Source organism: Prunus mume, linkage group LG1 (genome assembly GCF_029339155.1).
Source record: "Prunus mume cultivar Tortuosa linkage group LG1, ASM2933915v1, whole genome shotgun sequence".
In the NCBI taxonomy this organism is placed as follows: Eukaryota; Viridiplantae; Streptophyta; class Magnoliopsida; order Rosales; family Rosaceae; genus Prunus; species Prunus mume.
Window position 1 is genome coordinate 8097883 of NC_142698.1, and position 27928 is coordinate 8125810.

A 27928-nucleotide genomic window follows, 5' to 3' on the forward strand; every position below is an offset into this window, starting at 1 on the left:
AGATTTTGTTGCAGAAACTGCGATTCATGTTTATTTGTTGCAGAAATTGCATGCAGCTTTTGTTTATTTGTTGCAGATTTTGAGACAGAACTTGTCCCATAATTCAATTTGAATACTTTTGCAAGTATATTGGAATGTTACAACTGCTGACCTACTTAAATGTGTTTTGATATTAGTTTTAGTACTTTGATTATGCCTTTACCTTTTGAGCGTGGTGATTTGACGACTGCGCAGTTTCTTGTTCGATAATTCAATTTCAGAATAATTTTTGCAAGTATATTGGAATGTTACAACGCTGACCTACTTAAATGTGTTTTGAGCAAAGTACTTTGATTATGGCTTTGGCTCTTGGGTTCTTTTCACATTTTTTGAGCAGATTATTTATTTATTTATATAAACTGATTTTAATTTGTTGCGTGATTTGACAGAAAATTCACATGCAGTTTGTTGTTTCCCTTTCGTTTTGTTGCATCCTGTTCCAAGATTATATTACAGTTTATATGTATAGGAAATATGTTCTCATATACCATAACTAGAAATATTTACAAACATCCACAAGAATTAAGATACATATTGTCTTGAGTTAACGAAAGGCAAATCACTAGAGACGATTAATTACACAGTGTTTGTGGTGTAGGAGTTTTGTGACATATTGTGCTCGATATTCATTCCTGAATTTTCTTGTCCACACTTTTTGGAATGGGCTGTCCTTGTGCTATTTTATCCATGTAGAACATGACGAACATGCATAATCCAACCTGCAAATGAATACGAGTGAGTTCTTCATTTGGGAAAAATCAACTGCAGTGTAGGGGCCCTTCTTTTTGCTTCACAAGTTTTGGTATTTTTTAGTTTCTAAGAACTCTTGTGCTTGTGGTCGATATATTATAGCCACCCTTCACAATATTAACTGTTTAAAGAAGAAGAAAAAAAAGAAAAGAAATGGTAATCGATGCATTGCATATTATAGTTTTGGTCGAAATTAAGCGATCATTATAATCTGAAACTGAATTGCAGTTTCTGTTTGTGTTTGTTGAGAAATTAAGACAGTTTCATTCCACTTACAAAATTTTGAGCAATGTCAATACACTTTTCTTCTTTTCTAGATCCCAACGATCTAAGTGGATTGTAGTGTCTCCACTTTCGTTCAATTTTGTGAAATGTGAGAAGTGTAAAGTGGAACTCAGAACTTGAAATGATCGGGAAGAAGAGAACATTGCATTTCCCGAGTTTTCAAGTAAGTGTTCATACAGGGCCCTATGCCAATTTGGTTCTAGAAAGGTTTGCATGTAAGCCTGCTATCATTGAATGGCAATTTGTTAGTATATATTTTTCAAAAACTGCAGTGCCGGTCTGTTTAAACAACTTTGAATTTTCAAAATAATTCTTACCCAAGTCCATGTAGACATGTACTGTGGACTATCTGTCTGCATGGGCCCTATTTTCTCCTCCTCTATTTGGATATAGGCCTCAATAACCTGTTTCACATTGACTGGAGAAAAATGGAATTATTAACGGGTAATATAGGTAGCACAAATAAAAAATGCAGTGCAGTGTGTGTTATAGAATTAGTATTTTGTACTTACGTTTTGTGAGGTCCCATACAATATCTTTGATATCATGGTTTGTCACTTTCTCATTATCGAGTCCTGCCCAAAAGTTATCACTGCGGATTCGAATACATGAAATTCACAAGATTAGTTTTAGTTTATTGTAATTAAAAGATGAAAGAGTTGTTCTTTTGGAATAGAGATATTACCTAGGTTGAGTACTTAAGTAGTATTCTTGAATTACTGTCCCTGTCCTCCTTTGGAATTTTCTGCCAAACCTTCTTTTGACCCCATCCTAGTTTTTTCTTTGTTGGCTTTTTGTCCTTCATCTTCATCATTTGATTCTTGCATACCTACAGGTATTGAATCATGAAGGCTCGTTCCTTTTGGGGGATCAGAATTGGATTTGTGGCATCGGGCTGAGATGCCTCTTGTGTTAACTGCAGATTGAAAGGAAACTAATTAGAAACTCCATTTGATAAAGCAGCGCAATGCAGTTTCCATTTGATCAAGCTGCAATGCGATTCCGTTTAAAGATAACACGCATTGCGTTTTTTTTGCAATGCGAAACATAAAAGCAGCATTGAACTCGCAGTAATTGCATACCACCTTCTGATTTTGAGGATCCTCTTGTGTTGATTGCTCCTCGGAAGAGATAAGCTTGAATTGTGGTAGTTCTTCATCATCCTTTTTTGCCTTCTTTTTTGGTTTCTTATTTTTTTCGTACACATAGCAAGATGCTTGAAGCCTCTTTCTTTCTCTATTCTTCAGCCTTAGTACTCTTGAAGGAACATCAGGTGTTGGAGCGTCTTGCTTCTTCTCTTCTTCTTTCTCTTCTTGTTGCTTCTCTTCTTCTTTCTTGTCTTCTTCTTTCTCTTCTTCTTCTTCTTCTTGCTCTTCAACTGGTTGTGTTGGTTGTGTTGTAGGCAGATCCATCTCCATTTCAAAGACTGTTGGGTCTGACAACAAGCTTTGAATTTCTACCTTGTACTTTTCTTCAATCTCCTTTTTCTTGGCAATATTCTCCATGTCAATACGAGTTTCCTTGCCTTCCAATTCTGCAATCCTCCTTTTTAGATTTTGTATTTCCTGAAGCTGAACAGATTCCACTGTCATGGTGGCAGTCACATATTCTTCATTATCTAATTTCTCTACGTATGTTGCCAACTTCGCTTCCAGCTCCTTTGATCTCTTTTCTCCTTGGATAAATATATCCCACAATTCCTTCATTTTCTTCTCACTGTCTTCATTTTTTCATCCTTCCACAGTTGTAATCTTTCTGGGCAAATGAAGCTAGGATCTTGACGTTGGTGATAGTTGATTTGGTCTGTCATGGACTTTACCAAGAGGTCTTGAATTGCAAGAGGTTCATTTCCAGCTTCATTCTCAAACATTTTCTTCTTTCCATCCTCTTTTAATTCTGGAGTTTGATCAGCATTATCAGGTTTTCCTTGGTCTTCTGCTTCCTCTGCTTCTCTTTGTTGTCCTTCATCTTCTTTTTCTTTTTTCTGCATATTGAACGGAAACTAATTAGAAACTGCACTGCATTGGAGGAAATGGAAAGCAATGCATAATTCTCTGTTTAGAGATTCTTATACCTTGTCAAGAGGGTCTCCCTCTTCTCTGGTAGTTTTTCTCTTTTTATATGCTTTCAAAATACCCTGTACAATGAGATTGAATGATTCAAAAACTGCATTCGATAAAATACAAACTGCAATGTAGAAAACACAAACTGCAATGCACTGTATCTGATTTTAATTACCTTGTCAACATGTCTTCCTCTTCCACTGGTAGTTTTAAGCTTTTAGGAGTTTTGAAAATACCCTGTACAATGAGAATGATTTAGCATGAATTCACATTCAAGATACATTAAAGTAGAACACGCGATAAATTGCATACCTCGATGTCATTCAAGTCCTTTATTTGGTTGAATCTTGTGTGGAGTTCCACAAGACTCCATTTAAGAATGGCAGGAGTTTCTTTCTCCTTGCCCAGGATTGGTCGTATTATGTTTGTCCTCTCACCAGAGAAAACAGTTCAAGAACAAGATATATCATAAATTAGGTTGGAAACTGCTTAGGATAAAACAGAAACTGCATTGCACTAAAGGAAACGCATTGCCTAAAACTCAAAATGCATTGCATAAGCCACTGTTTACTTACCAATATTAGGATAATGCAACCCGAAACAGCTCCTATAGAGCCTTCTCCTCCCCTCTTTGCTTTTGCTTTTGCTTTTGTGACCAAGGATTCATTCATGTAGGCTGAAACAGCTCTTGCCCAAGAATAGCTTGAAAGTGTGTCAGATTCACACAGTGCTCAAATACTTTCCAATGCAAAGTAGACGAAGCGTTGGCAAAAAGGAATGTCATGCAGAGGTGAATCAATATTTTGCTGACCACCTCCTTGTCATAGTCAACTTCTTCTTCTTCTTCTTCAGCTTCTTTCTTTTGCTTTGCCTTGGCCTTTTCTTTCTTCAGTTGGTTTGCCAAGAAAATTGTGTTCAGTAACTTCTACCAGATTTTTTGATGGTTTTCCCTTTTCTCCAAAGTGCCTTATTCTAAGTGTACCTATCATTGACAAGTTTGACAGATTTTCCTTCATTTGGCAGTCCTAGAATCTGAGTCACTGCTTTGCTGTGATCTTGAATGCTTCGGTGCCAAATTTGAAGGACTTTGTATCCGGATCAAATTTCTTGAGCAGCTGAACTAAGTCAAGGTCTGACTTATTCATGTTATTCATGTCAATTCTCTAGTTGTAAAACACCTCAATCAAGTTCCAGAATGGGGTTTTCTTGAGAAGCTTCTTCTGCCTTTCATTGAGCTTGTCTTTTACGTCCGTAATGATGTTGTTGAAAGCGTTGACATTGCACCGAAATTGGACATAGTCTGGGTGCTTTGCTTTCCGATCATAGTTTGGCTTTGGCTTTGGCTTTGGTTTACTCTTTTGAGCCATCATTTTGAATCTTCGCTTTGGTTGGTTTTGAGCTTCCTCCTTTGTGGTGACATTTCTTGTGCCATTTGTGATCTGCAACAAGAAGGGATGAAAATATTATTAGGACAAGTAGAGATAAACTACAAGCAACAGAAACTGCAATGCAGTTTGTGGTTCACTGCAATCTGATTTGTCTTTCACTAAAATGCAAAAAAGCAGAATATACAGAAAATATGCATCAACTTGACATGAAATTGAAAGATCAGCATAGTAAAAACAAGAACTACAAAACATAACAGAAACTACATAACAACATGGCGTGAAATGAGCAACATTCAAGAAGCACAGAAACTGCAATGCAGTTTGTGGTTCGCAATGCAGTTTGTGGTTCACTAAAATGCAAAAAAGCAGAATATACAGAAAATATGCATCAACTTGACATGAAATTGAAAGATCAGCATAGTCAAAACAAGAACTACAAAACATAACAGAAACTACATAACAATATGGCGTGAAATGAGCAACATTCAAGAAGCACAGAAACGCAATGCAGTTTGTGGTTCACTAAAATGCAAAAAACAGAATATACCAGAAAATATGCATCAACTTGACATGAAATTGAAAGATCAGCATAGCCAAAACAAGAACTACAAAACATAACAGAAACTACAGAACAACATGGCGTGAAATGCCTGAGCGCAATGCGGTTTGTAGTTCAACTATGATGCAAAAAAGCAGAATATACCAGAAAATATACATAAACTTGACATGAAATTGAAAGATCAGCATAGTCAAAACAAGAACTACAAAACATAACAGAAACTACATAACAACATGACGTGAAATGGAAAGAAGTATAAATAATTTAGCAAAAACTACAATGCGATTTGTTTTCTTGATCTGACAGTTTTGATGCTCTTTTGTGATTTTCGGTTTTAGAGTTTTCAAACCAAAACTAAACCCAAAACCTAAACTACATTGCAGAATGACGGTAAGTAAAATTTGAGAACCCTAAAATCGAAGGCAAATTTGTGTTAGGGGTCATTTTCTTCGATTTTTTCCCCAAGAGAGTGCTAAACCCTTCAATCGTTCTTTGGTCGTCGCTTCGGTTGTCGCTCGTCGCTCGTCGCCGTTTCAGATTTTGGGGAATAGGTTGGAACTAACTGAAAAGAGAATGAAGAACCGATCATTGGTGGTCTTCGATGATGGTCGCACGAATGGGTTGGTGGTCTTCGATGATCGTTGGTGGTCTGGAGGTTTCTGGAGGTGAAGTTGAAGAGGTTTCTGGAGGTGAAGTTGAAACGTCGCGCGAATGGGTTGTGATTCAATTTTGGTTTCGGTTGATGTCGTTTTGGTTCAGTTTTGGTTTGATGTCGTTTTTCCGTTTTTGTTTAAAACTAAATACTGAAAATGGCATATGTTGTAATTTTCATATTTTGTAATGGTATTTTTGTTACATTTTGGTTTTTTGCCTTTTGCTAATTAGACTAAATTGTATTTCTTTCTACTAAATTAGTAAACTATATTATGCTTTAAAACTAAAGCTCCCTATTCTAAATCATGAGAAGGATGGACCTCATGTGGAGCTCCTTGAGCAGTAGTCAAAATGTTGATTTAGTCGATCATGAGACTCAGTTAATAAGATAGAAAGCCAACAATATTTCTGGTGCTCACAATATGTTGTATTGGGATGGATACTATTGATTGTTTTGTGAACCACTCATATTGGGATTGCAAATAAAAGGGGTGTTTTTCTTTGATGGTAGATTTTATTCTATTGACCAAGCAGACAAAATCCAAGTTGTTGGATTTAGTTTCCTGATTGTATGAATTTATTTCGTTGTCCATCGAGGAATTGGTTTGTTACCTAAAAGTATAGGAGATTCTTTGTGTATCACCAAGCAAACCTATTAGTATCAAATTGGTCCTATCGTCAAAGTCTGTCAATTTTATTGTTAAATTGAGGGATAAAACTGTCCATATAAACTAAAATATTAATAAAGTAAACCTCATCTCAATTCTCTGCTCTCCTCTCCCCTTCCACCCCTTTCCCCCACCTCCCCTCTTTTTTTTTTCTCCTCTACGAGAACATAAGCAGCAACCAACACAGCATGAATCCGCCGTCTACATGATCTCACGTGGCGCCTCTTTAGCTGCAACCTCACCTGATGGGGCCTACAAATGGGTTCTCAACATCTTAGGGGACTGGCTTGAAACAGATTCTCGATCCTAACCCAAAGGCGTCATAGTGGTCGAGAATTTGCAATATGCTATGTTTTGCTTGTTGGTTTTGATGTGCTTTGGGGATAGAGTGTATGAAAACCAAATCAAATAAATAGAGTGTGTTCAGTGTCCCTCGCTCTTGAGTTTTGGTCGATATCATTTCCTCAATTTTTTGCCCAAATTAGAATCTTGGGGCTTGGGACTGGGCTGTGGGTTGCAGGTGGGGATAGGATGGTTAGGTCATGAGGGAGAAAAAGTAGAGGGGTGTGTGGGGGGAGGCTGAGAGGGGGCAGGTTGCGGAGTTGGGATGCAAGGTAGTGTTTTTGTATAAATCTAGGTTTGTTTACTCTTTTAAAAAAATTTGTTATTTTATTTTTGTATTTATCTAATTTTAATTTTTTTAATTAATTTAAACAATGGAGAAATTTTTTATTAATTTTAGGTCAATCTCACGAGAGAAAAAAAAAACCATGTGGCTAGTGAGATTCAATTTTTTAAAATTTTTTAAGTTTTATAATAGTTTCCTTTAATTTTTAATTATATATTACTATTTTAATTCGGAGAGATAGTTTTACCTCTAAGTTTAATGGCAAAATTAACAGACTTTGATGGTAAGACCATTTTCATACTAAATAGAGAGTTGGAGGACTATTGAAATGAAAATTTTAGTTGGTGGACTAAAATGAGATTGGAGCAAAAATTAGGGGACCATTTCAATCAATAACATGGCTATAATATTATATAAGTTGTTAAAGCCTTCAATTGCTGGATTCCCTTTTGCAGAAGGTTTGTCGGTTCTTGTAAGTGACAATAGCACCTAGTTCTCATAAGAACATGGGTGTTAAGAATTAGGAAAGTTAGTTTTAGTTTCCTTGTTTATATTGATTGTAATTGAATTGGAGTAGTCTGACCTAGTTAATTTTCTTTGTAAATTTAGATGGGTGATGGGAATCGAAATTGATGTATTTTACAAGATGTTCCGGATCTGCTCACAGAACAGCTATGACAATTTCTAAACTTGAAAGGAACTTTGGGCTACTAACTAGCCTTTGTTTTAGTAGTATTTTTAGTTACAGGAGGTCTCAAGTTCGATTCACTTGGATAGTGAGGACGATATATGTTCTCAATGAGTTTGATACTTTTGTTGTGGCTAGACTCATATTGTTGTGATGTAGCTTTCTTTTAGGGCCAATTTAGTGGGCAGTATTATATGGTCGGATGAGATCATAATTCATAATTATTCTAGTCAAATATTTGATGTGGCACTAAATGATTTTTAATTTTCCACCAAAATTGAAATTTAATGTACCAACACCAACGTCATATTTTGTCAAGTTATAGAGACCAGAATCATAATTTGCAAAAACAAAAAAGAAGAAAAAGCTGGATGCTTGACTTGACCTCTTATCCCTAAATGGACGTTGAGCTTCAGATTAGATGTTTCCAATTTCATGAATTAGATATGCTTTATGGAACATTTTTATCTTTTTCCCATTTTTAGAAGTTTCCATTCCTTTGACCAGGAGACCCACTTAATTAAGGTTGGTAAAGTAAAAAGCAGTCCGTCCACGGTAGAAAATTCCTTGCAACATCTCCTTGCCTTGACGTCAACCATGCACCCCCCCTTCCAATATTCATTTGTTTTATTTATTTGAAATCTCCAATTAGTCCTCATCAAAAATCACAAGAACTAGTCCCGTCTCTGTCAATATGTGTGTGTGGCTTTTATTTTAGAGATATTTAGTCATATACCCATTCTTAGCACTAAAATTATAAATAAATTATAAATCATTTAATTTCTATAAACAAACCCAAAAAAAACACAAAAAATGACAGCTGGCCCTATTGAATTTAATTTTAATTATTAAATTACTTTGATGCCTCATTGAGTGTTTTGGGCTTTTTTATGAGGTTTTTGGGTTGAGTTTGTTTTAAAAAATCAATGGCAATTTTGTAATTTAAAAGAAGTTAAAAGCCTTCGTGTTATGTTGTAAATAGGTTTTAGGTGTGTTTCTAAAGTCCATTTCATATAGGGTGTTTTTATAATTTGGGCTCCTATATTGAATATTATAGTGAATCTCCCTTTATTTTACTCATATCATGATATATCAACGATTTCCAAAATCTTCGTCCATGCTAGGCCTCATCATTTGGCCCGCGGGCTCATGGGCCGATGGGGCCCGCCCTTGCCCATTGGAAAAAAGCCCGGCCCGGTCCGTTATGGGCTTTGAGATGGCCCGGGCCGCCTTGGGTTGGGCTAGGCTTGGGCTTGGGTGTCTGAAGCCCGGCCCGACCCATAGGCCCGGCTCGGTTAAGGCCAAGAAAGCCCAGCCCGGCCCGTTAGGCCCACATACATGTATAATTATGTATAAATAAGAGTTTAGGATTAGGATTATATCACTTAAATTACATATATAATTTGTTTCATTTCATTTACTTTTCTTTACTCATTCCTAGTTTATAATTGGATGATTAGCACATTAATTTGTGTCAATTATTAATACAACAATTATATATATAAATAAGATGAACAACATATCATATCATATCACGAAACATAATCGTACCACCAAATATAATCATGCTTTTCTTGAACACATCACCAAACATTTGCAATAATGTCATTAATATATTATACAAGCTAACTTTTACTTTCCAAGTTTGCCCTTATTAAATGTATTCAATTTAGAGGAATGCTAGCAACCTTCTCTAACCTTCTCCTTTGGACCTTCTCCATTTTTTGCTTGACATGTGTCATTCTCCTTACACTTAAAACAATGTCATTAATATATTATACAAGCTAACTTTTGTTTTCCAAGTTTACCCTTATTAAATGTATTCAATTTATCCAAAAAAATTTCACAACTTTCTTACCATCTTATTAATTTTTTTTTAAAAGAAAATGTCTATTTAAAAAAAAAAAAGAGAGGAAATGTCCTTTTTTAAAACACAAAGGACTTTTTTATTTTCCCTATCTAAATCCTTTGTGTTAAAAAAAAAAGGGGGGGGGACATTTCCTCTTAAAAGAAGATATTTTCTTTAAAAAAAAAATAATTGACGTTAGAAAAAAATTAATAAGATGGTAAGAAAGTTGTGAAATTTTTTTGATAAATGAATACATTAATAAGGAGTAAACTTGGAAAGCAAAAGTTAGCTTGTATAATATATTAATGACATTGTTTCAAGTGTAAGAAGAATGACACATGTCAACAAAAAAGAGAAAGATCAAAGGAGAAGGTTAGAGAGAAGGTTACTAGCATTTCTCAAATAATTATTCCATATAACATTACATTTCATTTTTGAAAAGAAAGCACAATAGAAAATAAGAAACCAGTGAGAGAGAGAGAGAGAGAGAGAGAGAGAGAGAGAGAGTGGATGAAAAACCAATAAGGAAGATGGCAGCAGCCTAGAGAAAGGCACCAAGAGCAATGACATTGGCTCGATTGTGGCGCATAGCAAGGTAAGCTGCAAGTGGGTATCAGCAGTGGTGGAGCCTGGAATCTTACCACAAGGGGTCTTAGTGTAAAAGTCCAAATAAAAATTTAGGATGGAAAAACATATTGAAAATGAAGTCATAGTACTTTCATTCATAATTCATAACGGAAACAATATTACAAGCTATAATTGTCCACGACGATGTTTCATATTTTGAAAACGAAGCATTATAGCTTCATTTTCAATACAAGCAAAAATATCTCTCTCATATAAACAATCAAGCTATCACTCAACCATTGATCTCCCATTTTGTTTCTAAGTGGACTCTTAACAATATTCATGACAAAAAATACCATCTAACTAACTTTGTCTTGAACTTGGAGTTCTTGAATTACCAACATTATTTGAACTATCAACATTATCTGAACTACCCGAACCCGATGATGACTTTCTCTTAAAAAACCGTTCCATAATAATTCTACATATACAAAATAATCAAAATAAATACTCACAATATAAACAAACCGTCAACATAATCAAAATAAATATGAATTGGATTTCAATTAACTTAAATATATTCTACATATACAAAATAATGAAAATAAAAACTCACAATATAAACAAACCATCAATATAAAAAAAAAATATGAATTGGATTTCAATTAAATTAAATATATTCAACATATACAAAATAATAAAAATAAAAACTCACAATATAATCAAAATAAATATGAATTGGGTTTCAATTAAATTAAATATATCATACATAGTAACATAGGGTTTAGAACTTACTTGGATTGTGAAATTTCACAATTGGAATGAGTAAAACAAAGAGAGTAGTTGGCGGCACCACCACACGGCGACGACACAGCAGCACAGAGGCACTCTCCAATGGCGATAGCAAGGGAGGAGATGGAGTTGAGGTTTGGGGGAGGGGGGGATTGAATTGGGAACTTAGGGTTGGAACTTGGAGGAGAGAAGAAAAAAAAAATTGGGGGTTTTTGTAACAACCCGGTCCTTAATTAATATTTAATTATTAATTTATTCTAATAAAAGACAATTATACCATTAGAATATTTTAATGACTTAAAAGTTAACTTTTTGACCGGGAAGGAATTTGGGGATTTCAGTTGTACCGTTGCATAGAGCGCGACGAAATAAGTTCATAGACATATAGTGGACTCAAATCGGAGTTGTAACGAAGGAGTTACGATCAAAAGAAGTTCAGTGGCATAACCGTAAATATCTCGAACTTCAGTTTTTATAAACCCAGTTTTCTTCTCCTCCTCCGTTCGACCAGCCGACTTTAGGAGAGGGTTTCCCTCAACTCCGACCACCAAATTGAGCAAGACCAGTGCCAAACGAACCACCTCACTCCCCTCTTTCAGTCTTAACCCATCCCAGCCGTGATACGCCAGGTGTGGACGCGGAAACCGCCACGAAACAGGCGGTTTGGACGATTTTGATGGAATTTCACGGAGCTCGTTCGGACACCTCCGGCCACCAATCGGACGAGTGAGGTATGGTTTTCTAGCTATTTTCCATGCTCTAGCTGCCGGTTGGGTAGGATTTCAGAGATTTCAAGCGTAGATCGTTCGATTTTTAAGTTAGGTTTCAGCAGACTTTCGGGTCACTGTTTCGGCCACTTCCGGTCAGTTTTGGGGTAGGTCCAAGAACAAAAGTGGTTCCAAATAGGGTGTTTTACCTAGAATAGGAGTCTTGAGCCGAGATGTTGAGTTTTTCCGGTGAAGCGTTATTGCTTTAGGCACCACTCGCTGCCGGCGCGTGGGCGGCGCTGCGTGCGAGTAGGGTGGAGACCAAAGTCAGTCCTAGAATAATCTCCTAGTCCCCACGAGCGCGTAGGAATTCGCGGATCTTAATTCGGATAACGTTTGAAACCCGAACGGATCTCGCCTAGTGTGTGATTTCCGGGTTCGATATGTGTGAACCGTTGGATCGTAGTCAATTTCAAGTATGTTGATCTAGGTAATTTCAGGATCGTATAGTATTTGATGGATCGTAAAACGGAGTCCCGGATACTCCAGAATGGTCAGCCCTAGAATAGTTTTTCTGTAGCGATTCGATTCTGGTCGGGAATAGAGAAAGAACTACGTGTGGCTTGATCCTCATGAAGGGTACGAGGCAGCCTACAGCTATCGCAGCCACGAGTTAGGGGCTCATGGTTTATATTCTTATTTTCATGACATTTTGGTCGATTCGACCCATAGTTACAGTGTCGGTTTTAACGAGTTGGCCGGTTTTCAAAGTGGAATTTGGGTGGTCGTTTGATTTTAGAATTGGAATCGAGTGCGTGGAGAAGGAATGGTTGGAGAGGATACGCTAGTCTTTTTAATTTGTTCAGACACGGCCCAAAACGATGTCATTTTGGCGGGTCATTTAAAACAATTCTGGCCAAAACAATGTCGTTTTGCAGGGTTGTTTAAAAAAAAAGGCATCGATGGGCTTTCTTCTTCAACATGCAGCGATCGTTCTTTGGACATTTCGCCGACCACTTGGTGTGCAGCTCAGAGGTCACACCAGCAGCTCAAGGGACCTCAGCTTATTTCCATGGCTTCCAAGAGGTCGTGCGACCCCACCGAGGCTTAGCCTCTGGGTATCGACAAATTGGAAAATGGATCAATAGAGTGAGTGAGCCCAACCAGGTTGGAGTCCGTGTCTGACCCCCACCCCTTTGTACACCTCTGCAACGACTCGTCACTCTGCATAATACTTGCTAGGTTCACCAACAACAATTTCACAACCTTTGCTTTCATTTTCCAATCTCTGTTTAGACTGAACAGAGCACTCTACTCGGTTCTCAGACCAAGGGGAGGAAGAAAAATTAGAGGTTTTATGTTTAGGGACAGAAGGGGAAGAAGTTTTCATTGACTACAGGGTGGTTGGAGACTGAAGGGTTACTTTGGAAATGATGACCCACGTTTAATGTGGGACCTAGAATGCAAGATTTGGGCTTGTCTGACACGTGTAGGGTTGGGATTGGTGTGATTAGGGGTGGGGTGAATGGATGGAGATTTGGGGATAAAAGACTTGGCCAGTCAGTTAGTTGGAGCTTTTCAATTGGCTTATGATGCCGTCTCCAACGTTATGTAGTGAAGCTAGTTATTAGTTAATTTATTATTATGTCACAGGCCAACTTGGTACTTTTGGAACCTTCTAAAATTCTAGGGTTATTCGTAGCAATGATCCCTCTACTATACTCAAAGTTACATTTTGGTCAGTCAACTCAAATATTAGTTGCAGAAGTCACTCAATTGGGTGTTGTGTTGCACCGTTAGTCCCTACCGTCAAGTCTGTGACTTTTTCTGTTTAAAATGATGATGTGACAAGCATCTTTTAGATTATTGATGGGAAAATGTGACTTTTCAGTTAGGATTATTTGTAGAAATGGTCTCTCAACTATACTCGGAGTTATTGCAGAGGTCACTCAATTAGGTGTTGTGTTGCACCGTTAGTCCCTACCGTTAGAGAGACTTGATGGTGGGGACTAATGGTGCAACACAACACCCAATTGAGTGACCTCTGCAACTAATTGTTGAGTTGAGTGACCAAGATGTAACTCCGAGTATAGTTGAGGGACCATTGCTACAATAACCTAAAATTCTAAATTAGACAACATGACCATGTTGAACCATATATACAAGGAAAAGATTCTAAATCAAGCATGACCATATTGAACTGTATATACAAGGAAAAACAATCACAATTTCATTGGTTTTGCTGAAAATGATGCAGAAAACCATATGCATTCAAAACCATCATAACCATATATATATATAAAGTTTGGTCAAAACCATAACTAAATCCGAAAACCCATAAAGAAACTTTATAAATCAACTCATCCAAATATTTCATTACAATTCCCAAACTAAACTCTTGAAAAGCGTGCACGCTGGCACGACGAGCGAGGAAGTATAATCATTGAGAAACCAGAGCGAATGAATAGATAGATAGATAGATAGATATATATATATATATATATAATATAATATAAGAGATATATGATATATATAAATATGACATCTCCTAGTTTGTACAAGGGAAACAATCCAATCGGGGATTGTTGGACTAGTCCACATGAAAGAATCCTCAATTGACCATGTGGCTAGGGAGCGAGCCTTCCAACTGGGAGACTAACTCTACCAGCACGTACAACCGAATCCTCAAGACTTGTAAGCCTGTGACAAGTCAGCGCGTGAGACTACCCCGCTAAGGGTCTACAAAACACCTTGTCAAGGGTGCCCGGGTTCTAACATATCCAAATATCTTAGTAATCCAATTCCATTCCATAATTTCCGTAACCGAGGAGGTACATAAGGTAGTGCGTATAGCACTTCAACTAACATTCTAATATCTCATTTCTTTCCAAAATCTCACATCAACACCCCACGTACCCCACACATAACCAAACATAGATAGCATTTCTCGAAAATATTATATATCTACTCAAGATACTTGCAATATACCAAAACCCAAATATATTACAAAAATATATAGAAATATCAAGTTCAACGATGAATAAAAATAATAAACTCATTAAATCATCATGCATAGTTTTCCATCATGAAATCAATGCTTATTATTTGAAAACAACATCCACTCACAAGTAGTTCCAGGCTGCTTGACCCTAAGATGGTCCCGCATGCCGCGTAAGCGTGATCGCCTATTTTAGAATACTGAGTACGAGATTAATATAAAACGCTTGAGCGGGAACTTTAAATTAAAATCCTAGTTTCCCGGGTTTCAAGTACACGAGGAACGAGACGTTTCTAAAGTCCAACTACATGTTTTGGATGAAGAGATAGCCTCGGAAGGCTCAGTCAACCGGGCGGTCAAGCTTTCCAAATTGGGTCAACTAGGCCCACGGGACCCTCAACCTCTGATTTCCGATCCAAAAGTTTCTAAGGGTTCCACAAGGTTTAGAATACACGTCCTGCAAACTTGGTCTAGATCGAACGGTCGGATTGCTCGCGATAAGTACGATCAGACGATTATCGTTAAGAAACTTTAAGTTATTGAATTGGAACATCCGGGGCTACAATTAACGATATGCGAAATCCTACAAGATCCTAAAGATGCCTAGATCAACATATATTAAATTGGAGTCGATCCAATGGTTCGAACATGTCGAACTCGGATAACTCCTAATATGCTAGATCCGATCAACGGTCAAACGATAACCAAATTCAAATCCGAGCATATCGTCGTGCTCGGGACGACATGTGGGTTATTTTAGGACCTAGAGGACACCAAAAGCAGTGCCCTCGCGCCACCACAAGCACCGACAGCCCGTGGGTGTCCAAAGCGATTCCGGCGATCGAAAAATCTCCTAACCGCCAATCAAGACCTATACCTACATGATCAGGACATTGAGTGGAGCAACTTTTGTTCTTGGACCTACCCCAAAAAGTGGCTGGAATCGAGGGCTGAAAATTGACCAAACTAATATCGCTTAAATCTGTTTCAAAACGCATAAATTAATCCTAAACAACACAATCAACAGCTAAAACACATCGAGAGGATGGAAAAGCCTACCTGGATCGCAAGATTTGGTTGCCAAAAACACCAGAAACGAGCGTTGAGAAAAGTGGGTCAAAACCGATCGGATATCTCGATTTTCCGATGAATACCGGCGGTTCCAGTAGCTAAGATTGGGTGGGATGGAGAGAGGAGGTGGCGGCGGTTCATTTGGGTCCGGCCTCGTGGCCGATGGTGGCTTGTGGCAGCAAGGCAAGGCAAAATGCCTTGGGAGGTGGGGAGGAGGAGGCTGGTTCGTGGAGAGAGAAAGAGGGAGAGAGATTCCGATTTTAATAAACCCATTTCGTAAAAATTACGGTTATGCCAATGGACTTCATTTGATCGTATTTTCTTCATTACAACTCTAATTCGAGTCCACTACGTGTTTACGGACTTCTCAGTACGATCTACGTAAAAGTACAGTCGTTTCCCCAAAATCTTTCTAGATTAAAAAAGTAACCAAATTACCCCTACCATCGGGGATAAAATTGGAATTTCACAATGAATTAAATTAATTAATTTCACAAATGATTATATTTTGGGTCGGGATGTTACAACTTGGGAGCAAACACCTTTTTGTCAAGGTCGGTTGCTGTACTTCTGGATAATGCATGGGCTACCTTTTTTTCTTTTCCTTTAAGGGTATGAAATTCTAGGTTCACTATTTTGTTTACCTTTTTATTGGCATATACAGCAAATATATGGCTCTAGATATGTAATGCATGGGTAGTTTTCTATTAAGTCCGATGTCTATAGTTTTGGCATGTTGATTTTAGAGATTGTAAGTGGGCAGAAAAATAGTTGTTTCGTCATGGAGAGAATGTGGATGATCTTTTAAGCTTTGTGAGTATTTATATATTAGTGAAATTGAATGCAATGAAAGAAAAAAAAATTTATGTCGAATTACTACATTCTAATTCAAATTTTATAAATAATATTGATGTCACTCTGAGTTAAATTTATTTTCTGAACCACGTCAAAAAAATTACTTGTCACCATATTCATTATTGTAACCTCGATTATTGAGGAATGCATTAGTGTTGTATACGGTTGACCCAAATTGTTAATTGGAAGTGGGAGAGGAGACTAATGTTTTTTTTTTTTTTTTAATGAGAAAAAGTTTAGGGGTAAGGGAGGGTATCCCATCCCAGGGTCAAGACACCAAGACGTCTTTGAGGACTTACGAGGGGAGACTAATTTCGATAGGTTCATAGTTAATCTATATTTCGCTTTAGATTTAGAAGTTGGATCAAAAACTACATCACTTTTTCTTTTGTGGAATTTTCCTTTCCTTTGACCCAGATTACGCAGTAGTTAACACAAATGCTAATGGATGTGGGCAACGTTTAATTTGGTTGAGAAAGAAAAAGCAACAGAGAGAAAAGAAAGTTGGTCTTCAACCACTCCTGTTTCAATCAATGGTTTAATATTCAATCAATCCTCAAAAGTCAAAATCATTACCGGTCCTGTCTCCATCTACATTTTAATTAAAACAGTGTGAAATGGTCAAAGAAGTATTTTGATGAATTGGAATTGGCAGGATTTGGTCAAGCAGGGAATTCTTACATTGTCCCACTGGTAGAAAACTGTTCTAAAGGCACGGACTTTTTTTTTTTTTTTTTTTGGGGTCAAATGGCACGGACTTATGCCCAACGTCTTGGAAAAATGCTTCTTGGTAAAATTTCACACACAAAGGTCTACAAATCTTTTCTTGACCGTTGCTACAATAAAAAGTATATAAACACAGTTTTGACCTTAACCAACAATAATATACAATACAGAATGGAGCCATTAATGGCCTCTTCAAGATTTGTTTTCTTCCTCTCTCCCATTCTGTTACTAATAAGTTCTCAATCCCTTGCTCAGCCTGAGTTTCCAAGCCATTACTGTTTCTACGAGAAAGGCAACTATACCACAAGGAGCACCTACCGAACAAACCTTAACACCCTTCTCTCTTCTCTTTCTTCCCCCTCCAACAACGGCAATGGCTACGGCTTCTACAACTCCTCCTTTGGAGAAAACGTCGACCAGGTTCACGCAATCGCTCTATGTCGAGGCGATGTCAGGACAGATACTTGCCGTGGCTGCCTCAGTACCGAACAAACCTTAACACCCTTCTTGTTGGTGTGTAATCCTTCAGCCGAGTTTTTTGGAGCTAAAGGAATTGTGTTTGCTATGTTTTTATTTCTTTTAGTTGTTTATTTTTTCTTCAGCTTTATTGTGCACCCTTGGATCACAGTCCAAGTGTTTTAATCTCTAGCATAGGATTAAGTGACACGTGTAAGCATCTAATAGGATGCTAGAACTTGAGCTTATTGTAAATATGGTACAGGGAAGAATATCTCCTTTTTTCTTCTCTTTGCCTAACGATTATACCCAAAACAGTGGGAACTGATATGAAAATACACGAAGCATTTTTTCATTCTCGAGCAACGCTCTCTCTCAACTTTTCTGTGTTTTTTCTTCTTTGCTCCCAAAATATCCAAAATATGAAATGCTGAAACAAAGAATTCTAACATGGTATCGTGAGCCAGGTTCGATTGCTTGTAGCTGGGCGTGAATCTGTGATTGAATCGGAGAAATTGGGTTTTTTGTTTGAGCTAAACTTGAGCTCATCTGAAGATCGCGCTTCTCAAATCCAATGTCTAATATGGCAGGATCAGTACCTACAGCTGCCAATTTTCAATGGAGAAAATTATGAGTTGGAGTATCAGAATGAAAACTATTCTGAAATCTCATGGTTTATGGGATCTGCAGTCGAGAATGGGTTACGTGACCTAGATCTGAAGAAGGAGAAAGAGGAGGTTGTAGACACAGAGAAGTCTATGGTGGTTGGACTCTGATGAAGGATGCTCGTGCACTTGGATTGATCCAAAGTGCTGTTTGATCACTATTTCCAAGGATTGTGAATGAGGAAACTTCGAAGGGGGCTTGGATATCTCAGCTGGAATTCGGAGGAGATAAGCAGGTACGAAATGTCAAATTGCAAGGGCTGCGTAGGGAATTTGAATATACCCGCATGAAGGATAGTGAATCTTTATCTGTATATCTGGTTAGGTTGTTTGATATAGTAAATCATATGAAGAGTTATGGTGAGGAACTATCTAGAGAGAGAATTGTCCAGAAGCTATTGTTTAGTTTGCCTAAATCTTATGATTCTATCTGCTCTGTAATTGAACACTCTAAGGACCTTGAAACTCTTGAGGTTCAAGAGGTTGTTGCTTCACGAAGAGCTTTGAGCTCAGATTGGATAGACACACTGAGAATTCTACAGAAAAAGAATTCTCCAGTCTGAATGTTGGTAGGAAAAACCCTGAAAATGGAATTGTTTCTGCATATCAAATACCTCAGAAAAATTGGAAATCCAATGATGGAAACAAAATGGCCTGCAAACATTGTGACTGATTTCATTATGGCAAATGTTGGTATGAAGGGAAACCTAAATGCCATGGTTGTGGGAAGCCTGGACATATGATCAGAGATTGCTATGGACACAAGAATGTGCAGAAGTGAATTATGCAAATCAGGAGGAAGATTGTGGCACTTTGTTTTATGTGTGTAATGCTGCAACTGATGTGAAGGTAAATCACTCTTGGTATATTGACAGTGGTTGTAGTAACCACATGACAGGAGATGAGGGACTTTTGGTCAATATTCAAAGGAATTTGAGCTCTAAGGTGAAGATGGGAACTGGAGAAGTGGTCGATTCTTTGGAAAAGGGACTTTGGTGATAAAAACTAAGTTAGGCAAGAAGCACATTCATGAAGTAATGCTTGTACCTGGCCTTGAAGAAAATCTGCTTAGTGTTGGGCAAATGATGGAACATGGCTATCACCTTGTGTTTGGAGGAAATGTGGTGAGTGTTTATGACAATCAGTCACTAGAAAATCTGATTGTGAAGGTGCAGATGACAAATAACAGATGCTTTCCATTGACAATGATGCCTGCGAGTGAGTTGGTCCTAAAAGCAAGTGTCACACATTGCTTGCAGACATGGCATAAGAGGCTGGGGCATTTAAATGAAAGAAGTATAAAATTGCTTGAGAATCAAGGGATGGTTCATGGCTTACCTCACTTGGAGCAGAAGTCAGTTGTATGTGATGGTTGTATGCTTGGAAAACAGCATAGGGATTCTTTCCCTTTGGAATCCACTTGGAGAGCTTCAAACCCTTTGGAATTGGTTCACACAGACATCTGTGGACCAATGAAAACAGAATCACTATCTGGAAACAGGTACTTTCTACTGTTTACAGATGATTTTACTAGAATGTCATGGGTGTACTTCATCAGAAATAAGTCAAGTGCATTGGAATGTTTTAGAAAATTCAAAGCTATGAGTGAGCTGCAAAGTGGGTATAAGATAAAAGGCTTGAGAAGTGACAGGGGTGGAGAGTTTCTATCTGGAGAATTCAACAAGTTTTGTGAGAATCTGGTATTCTAAGGCAGCTAACTATGGCATATTCTCCACAGCAAAATGGAGTGGCCGAGAGGAAGAACAGGACAGTAGTGGAAATGGCCAAGTCCATGTTGCATGAGAAAGGTGTTCCCTATGAGTTTTGGGCAGAAGTGTAAATACAACTGATCTATTTCTGAATAGATGTCCTACCAAGGCTCTTAACAAGATAACACCATTTGAAGCTTATACTGGCAGAAAACCAGGAATTGCACATTTAAAAATATTTGGATCTCCTTGTCATGTGCTTATTCCTTCAGCATTGAGGCATAAGCTTGAAGAAAACAGTCACAAGTGTATTTTTGTAGGCTATGGTCTCTGTGAAAAGGGATATAGGCTGTTTGATCCAAGTACTAGGAAGATAATTCTGTCCAGAGATGTGCAATTTGATGAAAATGGCTTATGGAAGTGGGAAAATACAAATGAAGAAGAGATGGTAGTCCCTTTGCCTACTGAGAATCAAAGCTGTGAACCAAGTCAAAGCTTGGATACACAAACTCAAATAGTTGAAGATACCACTCTGCAAGATGAAGGCATAGGTGAAAGTTCTCATTTCTTTGATCACACACCAAAGAAATGGAGAAGTGTAAATGAAATCATGGCTAAGTGTAATGTGTGTATTGTCGAACCTGAAAATTATGAAGATGCAGCTCAAGATGAGTCATGGAGAAAGGCAATGGAAGCTGAACTGGAAATGATAGAAAAAAATGACACTTGGAAACTTGTCGAGAGACCATTTGCTAAACCTGTGATTGGTGTTAAGTGGGTCTACAAGACTAAACTGAATCTAGATGGTACTGTGCAGAAAAACAAGGGTCGTTTAGTGGCTAAAGGCTACTCACAAAAGCCCGGTATTGATTACAATGAGACTTTTGCCCCTGTGGCAAGGCTAGACACCATTAGGACTTTGATTGCTCTTGCTGCACATAAGGAATGGAGCTTGTATCAACTAGATGTGAAATCTGCATTTCTTAATGGAGTTTTAAAGGAGGAAGTATATGTGGAGCAACCACAAGGATTTGTAAAGAAGGATGAGGAAACAAAGGTATACAAGTTACACAAAGCTTTGTATGGTTTGAAGCAAGCACCAAGAGCTTGGTATGACGAGATTGATGCCTATTTCAACAAGGCTGGTTTCAAGAAAAGTCCAAGTGAGGCAACTTTATATGTTAAGGCAGAAGGTTCGGATGTTCTTATTGTTTCTCTATATGTTGATGACATAGTGTACACGGGTAGCAGCTCTCAAATGATTGAAGAATTTAGGAGAGATATGATGGAACACTATGAGATGACAGATTTGGGAGTATTACACCATTTTCTTGGAATGGGGGTGATACTGTCTAAACAAAGGATTTTCTTGCATCAGAAGAAGTATGGACAGAAGCTGGTTGAAAAATTTGGTTTGAAAGATTGCAAAATAGTGGCTACACCACTTGCAATGAATGAGAAGTTAAGTAAGAATGATGGAAGTGAGGCTGCAGATGAAGGAGAATATAGACAGATTGTGGGCAGTTTGCTCTACTTGACTGCAACTAGGCCTGACATAATGTTCGCAGCTAGCCTCTTGGCAAGATTCATGCACAATCCCACCAAGAAACACATGGGAACTGCTAAAAGGGTATTGAGATACATTCAAGGAACAATAGACTTTGGAATTGTATTTGAGAAAGGAAAAGAAACTACTCTTATTGGCTATTGTGATAGTGACTGGGCAGGAAGTGAAGATGACATGAGGAGTACCTCAGGGTATGTTTTTACTATGGGATCGGGAGTGTTTTCGTGGGCTTCAATTAAGCAAAATACTGTTGCTTTGTCTACAGCAGAGGCAGAATATATAAGTCTTTGCAGAGGCTACTTCTCAAGCAAAGTGGCTGAGATTTGTACTTGAAGATTTTGGAGAAGAACAGATTGAAGGAACACAGATAATGTGTGATAACACATCAGCAATTGCTATGGCAAAGAACCCTGTTTTCCACCAGAAGTCAAGGCACATTAACAGAAAGTTTCATTTCATTCGAGAAGCAATTCAAGCCAAGGAGATAGAACTTGTCTACTGCAGAACGAGGAGCAAATTGCAGATATTCTGACTAAAGCTTTGCCTAAGGACAGGTTTGCATACTTAAGGGAATTACTTGGTGTTAAGTCGGCTAAAGGATTAGAAGGGAATGTTGGTGTGTAATCCTTCAGCCGAGTTTTTGGAGCTAAAGGAATTGTGTCTGCTCTATTTTTATTTCTTTTAGTTGTTTATTTTTTCTTCAGCTTTATTGTGCACCCTTGGATCACACTCCAAGTGTTTTAATCTCTAGCATAGGATTAAGTGACATGTGTAAGCATCTAATAGGATGCTAGAACTTGAGCTTATTGTAAATATGGTACAGGGAAGAATATCTCCTTTTTTCTTCTCTCTGCCTAACGATTATACCCAAAACAGTGGAACGATATGAAAATACAGTAGCATTTTTTCATTCTCCAGAGCAACGCTCTCTCTCAACTTTTCTGTGTTTTTTCTTCTTTGCTCCCAGAATATCCAAAATATGAAATGCTGAAACAAAGAATTCTAACACTTCTCTCTTCTCTTTCTTCCCCCTCCAACAACGGCAATGGCTACGGCTTCTACAACTCCTCCTTTGGAGAAAACGCCGACAGTGTTCACGCAATCGCTCTATGTCGAGGCGATGTCGACAGATACTTGCCGTGGCTGCCTCAAGAACTCCACACAAAGCTCACACAGTGTCCCAATCGGGAAGCTATCGGCTTTACGACGAGTGCATGCTGCGCTCATAAACCGCTCCATCTACTGACGCCATGGAAATTGCCCTGTTTTCCCATGTGGTGGAACATAAACAACCTGCGTCCTCCGACGCCGATGGGTTTTTTCAAGAGATGAGGAAGCTGAAAGACCTAATTGGTCAAGCTGCGTAACAGTTCTCTTCGGAAGTTCGCGGTAGGAAAACAACCGCTCCCAATTTGCAACCAATATATAGACTTGCGCAGTGCACGCCGGATTTGGCCGAGCAGGCCTGCAGTGAATGCTTGGATTCTACTATGGGAAATATCCCAACATATTGTGAGAGGAAACAAGGTTGTAGAGTTTCAAACCCCAGCTGTACTGTTAGGTTTGAAGTCAATCACTTTATGACCCTACAATGTGGTGCCGGTGCCATCCCCGCCGCCACTGTCTAGTCCTCTTCCAACATCAACCTGTACAGGTGGTACGTATGCTTTGAAGAAATAAAGTTGGCTTAAATAGGGCAATTGTCCATGAATTTGTACACGAGTTACATTTGATTCTCTCAATTCAAGTTTTTGTTGATGTAGTCGTCTCGTATACAAGTTCAGGCACCATTGCCATAATTCACACTACAACAATTTTGGTCAAAGAGATTTCTAATGCATATTTTGTTAGGTTCATATACAGATGTATGTATGTATTCAAATTAATGCAATTGGATCTGCAGAGTTTCCACAGATGACTTTTCTGAAGCAAATAAACTTGGACAGGGCGGATTTGGATTTGTTTACAGGGTAGTGACAAGTTAATAACAAGAACTTATAACTTTGATATTTCTTGAATACCACTTATCTCATTTCTGTTTTTTCATTCCGTACCTATATATTTTTTCAGGGTAGGCTTCTCAATGGAAAAGATATAGCTGTAAAAAGGCTCTCTACAAATTCTGGGCAAGGAGATTTAGAATTCAAAAATGAGGTCTTGTTAATGGCTAAACTTCAACACCGGAATTTAGTTAGACTCTTAGGTTTCTGCTTAGAAGGAAGTGAAAGACTTCTTATCTATGAATTTATCCCTAATGCAAGTCTCGATCACATCATATTTGGTATGTCTGGAATTATGCATTGTTTTCGTTTGACTTCGAATGTTTATTATAAAATTCCAATTGTGTGACATGTATGCAAACAAACATTGTAATTGAAGTCTTGATTTTGCATTAATATATTTGCAGACCCAACAAAGCGTGCACAACTAGATTGGGATAGGCGCTACAAAGTCATAGTAGGCACTGCTCGAGGCCTCCTTTACCTCCACGAAGACTCTCACCTTAGAATTATTCATCGTGATCTCAAAGCTAGTAACATCTTGATGGATGCAGAAATGAACCCCAAAATTTCAGATTTTGGCATGGCAAGGTTGTTCATGCCTGATCAAACGCAAGGCAATACTAGTCGAATTGTCGGGACCTAGTAAGAATATGCGCACTTGACTGCATGTGGGCTTATGTTTGTTATGTCAACAATTTCCTTTCCATATGTGTTGGTGAAAGCTCACATTCTTTTTGTTGATATGCAGTGGGTATATGGCTCCAGAGTATGCATTTCATGGACACTTTTCTGTTAAGTCCGATGTCTACAATTTTGGTGTGTTAGTTCTAGAGATAGTCAATGGACAAAAAAATAGTTGCTTTGGGCATGGAAACAATGGGGAGGATCTTCTAAGATTTGTAAGTGAAAATATAATATAGTTTTGGCATCTCAATACAATTGAGATCAACGAATTAAAGAAAGAAAACATATATCTGATCATTTCTGCAAGTTGGAGGGAAGGGACAGCTTCAAATCTAATTGATCCCACATTGAAGACTGATTCAAGAAATGAAATAATGAGATGCATCCACATTGGATTATTATGTGTGCAAGAAAATGTGGCTGATAGGCCAACCATGGCATCTGTTATTCTCACGATGAATAGCTACTCCTTCACTCTCCCAGTGCCCTCCAAACCTGCATTTTATTTGCATAGCAGCATTGGATCGGACATGCCGCTACCATCTGAATATAATTCAGGGGTCAGATCGATCCAAGAGTAACTCTGTCAAAGTAATGGAATGTGAGACTTTTACTAAACCACATTCTCGCTAGTGGTTGAAGATCAAACTATTAGAAAATTATAATATTTGTATTTAATTTTTTAATAATTGAATGGAAATTAAATTGTGGGACTTGTGACTTTAAGTACATGACTTTTTTGGTATGTATCCATTGGAAATAGTCATGTTCTTAACCAAGGAAAAATAAAATATTATTTATTTTGTTTGTAAAATAATAATACTTTATGTGATAAGTTGCATTGTTTCATAGAAATTGAAACATTGCATTTCTTGGCTTAAGTTACATTGTTTCATAGAAAAGAAAGTGTGTAAGCTTGTTAAGTCTTTATATGGCTTAAAGCAAGCACCAAAACAATGGCATTTGAAATTTGACAATGTAATGATGTCAAATGGATTCAAAATTAATGAGTGTGATAAATGTGTTTACACAAAATCACTCAAAATGGTTGTCATTGTATGTCTTTATGTAGATGACATGCTTATCATTGGAAGCGATCATGATATGATCATCTACTAAAAGAATTTTGTCCAATAAATTTGATATGAAAGATATGGGAATCGCAGATGTTATCCTAGGAATTAAAATCTCTAGAACATCGGATGGAATAGTCTTGCCTTAATCACATTATATTGAGAAAATACTAGCCAAATTTGGTAAGTATGAAGATAATCCTGCAAAGACTCCATATGATGTGAATCTTCAATTGATGAAGAACACTAGTCAAGGTATATCACAAGTTGATTATGCACGAATAATCAGCAGTTTGATGTATGTCGCAAACTGTACTCGCCCTGACCTAGCATACTCAGTTAATAAATTGAGTAGATATACAAGCAATCCTGGAAGAGATCACTGGAAAGCTATTATTAGGGTTCTTAGGTATTTGAGCTATACTAAGAACTATGGATTGCATTACACAAGATATCCATCTGTACTAGAAGGTTACAGTGATGCAAACTGGATATTAGATATGAGAGACTCAAACTCCACAAGTGGATATGTCTTTACGTTAGGAGGTGCAGCTATATCTTGGAAAGCTACAAAACAAACGTGTATTGCTAGGTCCACTATGGAATTTGAATTTATTGCTTTGGATAAAGCTGGAGAATAAGCTGAGTGGCTTCGTAATTTCTTAGAAGATAATCCAACTTGGCCGAAGCCTATGCCCGCAATATGTATACATTGTGATAGTCAAGAGACTATTGGAAAGGCACAAAATAATATATATAATGGTAAGTCTCGACACAAACGTCGAAGACATAATACCATAAGACAATTGCTCTCAAGTGGTATAACTACTATTGACTATATAAGGTCAAGAGAGAATTTAGCGGATCCGTTTACTAAAGGTTTGAAAAGAGAGCTAGTTAACAAATCATCGAGGGGAATGGGGCTAAAGCCTATATCTCAATAGTTGCCATTATGGACACCAAACCAAGCTGAGTGGAGATCCCAAGACCTAGGTTCAAAGGAACAACTAAGTTATGTGTGACTGAAGTGCGAGCATTGTGGGGATTGTCCTTGCCCATTCCTATGATGATACAATGCTCCCTGCATCGTGTATGGTTCAGTTAAGCTTTCAATGATTCATGTGACTTGGAAAACCAAGTGGAGTATAGCAGGATACTCTTTATAGAAAGTCAACTATATCAGTACGAAATCAGGCCTTTTCTATGAGAATTGCAATGCTCAATTCTCTAAAGTACTAACGAACACCAAGAGTGGTCCATGGCCGAAATGACACAACCTATAACCAAATGTGTATGAAAAGGTATTATGTGAGTAATATTGTTTCGATTTACATGACGTCTGAACAGTTCAAGACATCATGTTCACTGATTAGCTAGTAAATCTGATTTTACTTCACTATGGAAGGTTCAAGGCCAAAAGCTACCTATCTTGATGTGGTGCCTTTTCAACCGAATTCCCTCAAGTGTTTGCATTGTACATTTGCATTAACTAATTTTCATTCATGTGGAGAATTATTAGAAAATTATAATATTTATATTTAATTTTTTAATAATTGAATGGAAATTAAATTGTGAGACTCGTGACTTTAAGTACATGACTTTTTTGGTATGTATCTATTGGGAATAGTCATGTTCTTAACCAAGGAAATAAAATATTATTTATTTTGTTTGTAAAATAATAATACTTTATGTGATAAGTTGTATTGTTTCATATATAAAAAGTTGCATTGTTTAATAGAAATTGAAACATTGCACTTCTTGGCTTAAGTTGCATTGTTTCATAATAAATGAAACATTGCACTTCTTGGCTTATGGTTGCAACATGAAAAGACATATTTGTTGATATTTTTCAGTCACATCCTTTCTGAACAGAGGTCTTGTTGCCTATAAATAGAGAATATCATACAACATTTCATTCATTCAATTGTCATCCAACAATAGTAGTTTTTAGAGCATTCTTAGCAGAAATATAGTGAATTAGTAAGAGAGAATTCACACAAGTTTGAGTTCTCTTTTCTTGGGGATTGTAGTGCTACTTCAACAAGAAGTCGATCGTTGTATACTGGGAGTAAGGGTGAGCACGGTACGGTATGGTATGGTATTGAGCCCGTACCGCTACCAATCTGGAAATTTAAATCGGTATGGTACGGTATGGGATTATGGTTTGCCAAAATTGGTACCATACCGTACCGTACCAAATCGGTATCGGTACCATTTCGGTACCAAAATGATACAACTAAAAAATGAACCAATTCAATATTCAACACCAAAATAAGTGATGCCTAAGTTACAAATTCAAAGATTCAACATATTCAATATCCAAATCCTAATCCTAATCAACATATTCAATATCCAAATCAACCAAATTAATATTTATCCATCAATAGATTCATCAAATCCAAATGGTTAAAACTCATGCCTTATGGCTTACAAACCAAAATAGTTAAAATTATGCCTTATGGCTTACAAAAATACAAACACAAT

The 27928-nt window shown here is 37.5% G+C and overlaps 1 protein-coding gene, 1 long non-coding RNA gene and 1 pseudogene across 3 annotated transcripts; 1 reads left to right on the forward strand and 2 right to left on the reverse strand.

Moving 5' to 3' along the window:
• Positions 1–1112: 1112 nt before the first annotated feature.
• LOC148920915 (uncharacterized) lies at positions 1113–1672 on the reverse strand. The gene is made up of 3 exons (XR_016126722.1): positions 1606–1672; positions 1392–1478; positions 1113–1295 (listed from the first exon to the last, which is right to left on the reverse strand). It is a non-coding gene; the product is annotated as an uncharacterized LOC148920915 (long non-coding RNA).
• A 231-nt stretch (positions 1673–1903) lies between these two features.
• LOC148920916 (uncharacterized) lies at positions 1904–3054 on the reverse strand (annotated as a pseudogene). Its single transcript, XR_016124721.1, has 2 exons — positions 2160–3054; positions 1904–1990 (listed from the first exon to the last, which is right to left on the reverse strand). The product of XR_016124721.1 is annotated as an uncharacterized LOC148920916 (transcript).
• Positions 3055–23591: 20537 nt separating this feature from the next.
• On the forward strand, positions 23592–25004 carry LOC103343146 (cysteine-rich receptor-like protein kinase 10). The gene is given in 6 exon segments (XM_089051607.1): positions 23592–23654; positions 23755–23965; positions 24092–24329; positions 24436–24606; positions 24679–24927; positions 24929–25004. Coding segments are annotated over 5 exon segments (852 nt in total). The 5' UTR covers positions 23592–23654; positions 23755–23847.
• The last annotated feature ends 2924 nt before the right edge of the window (positions 25005–27928 follow it).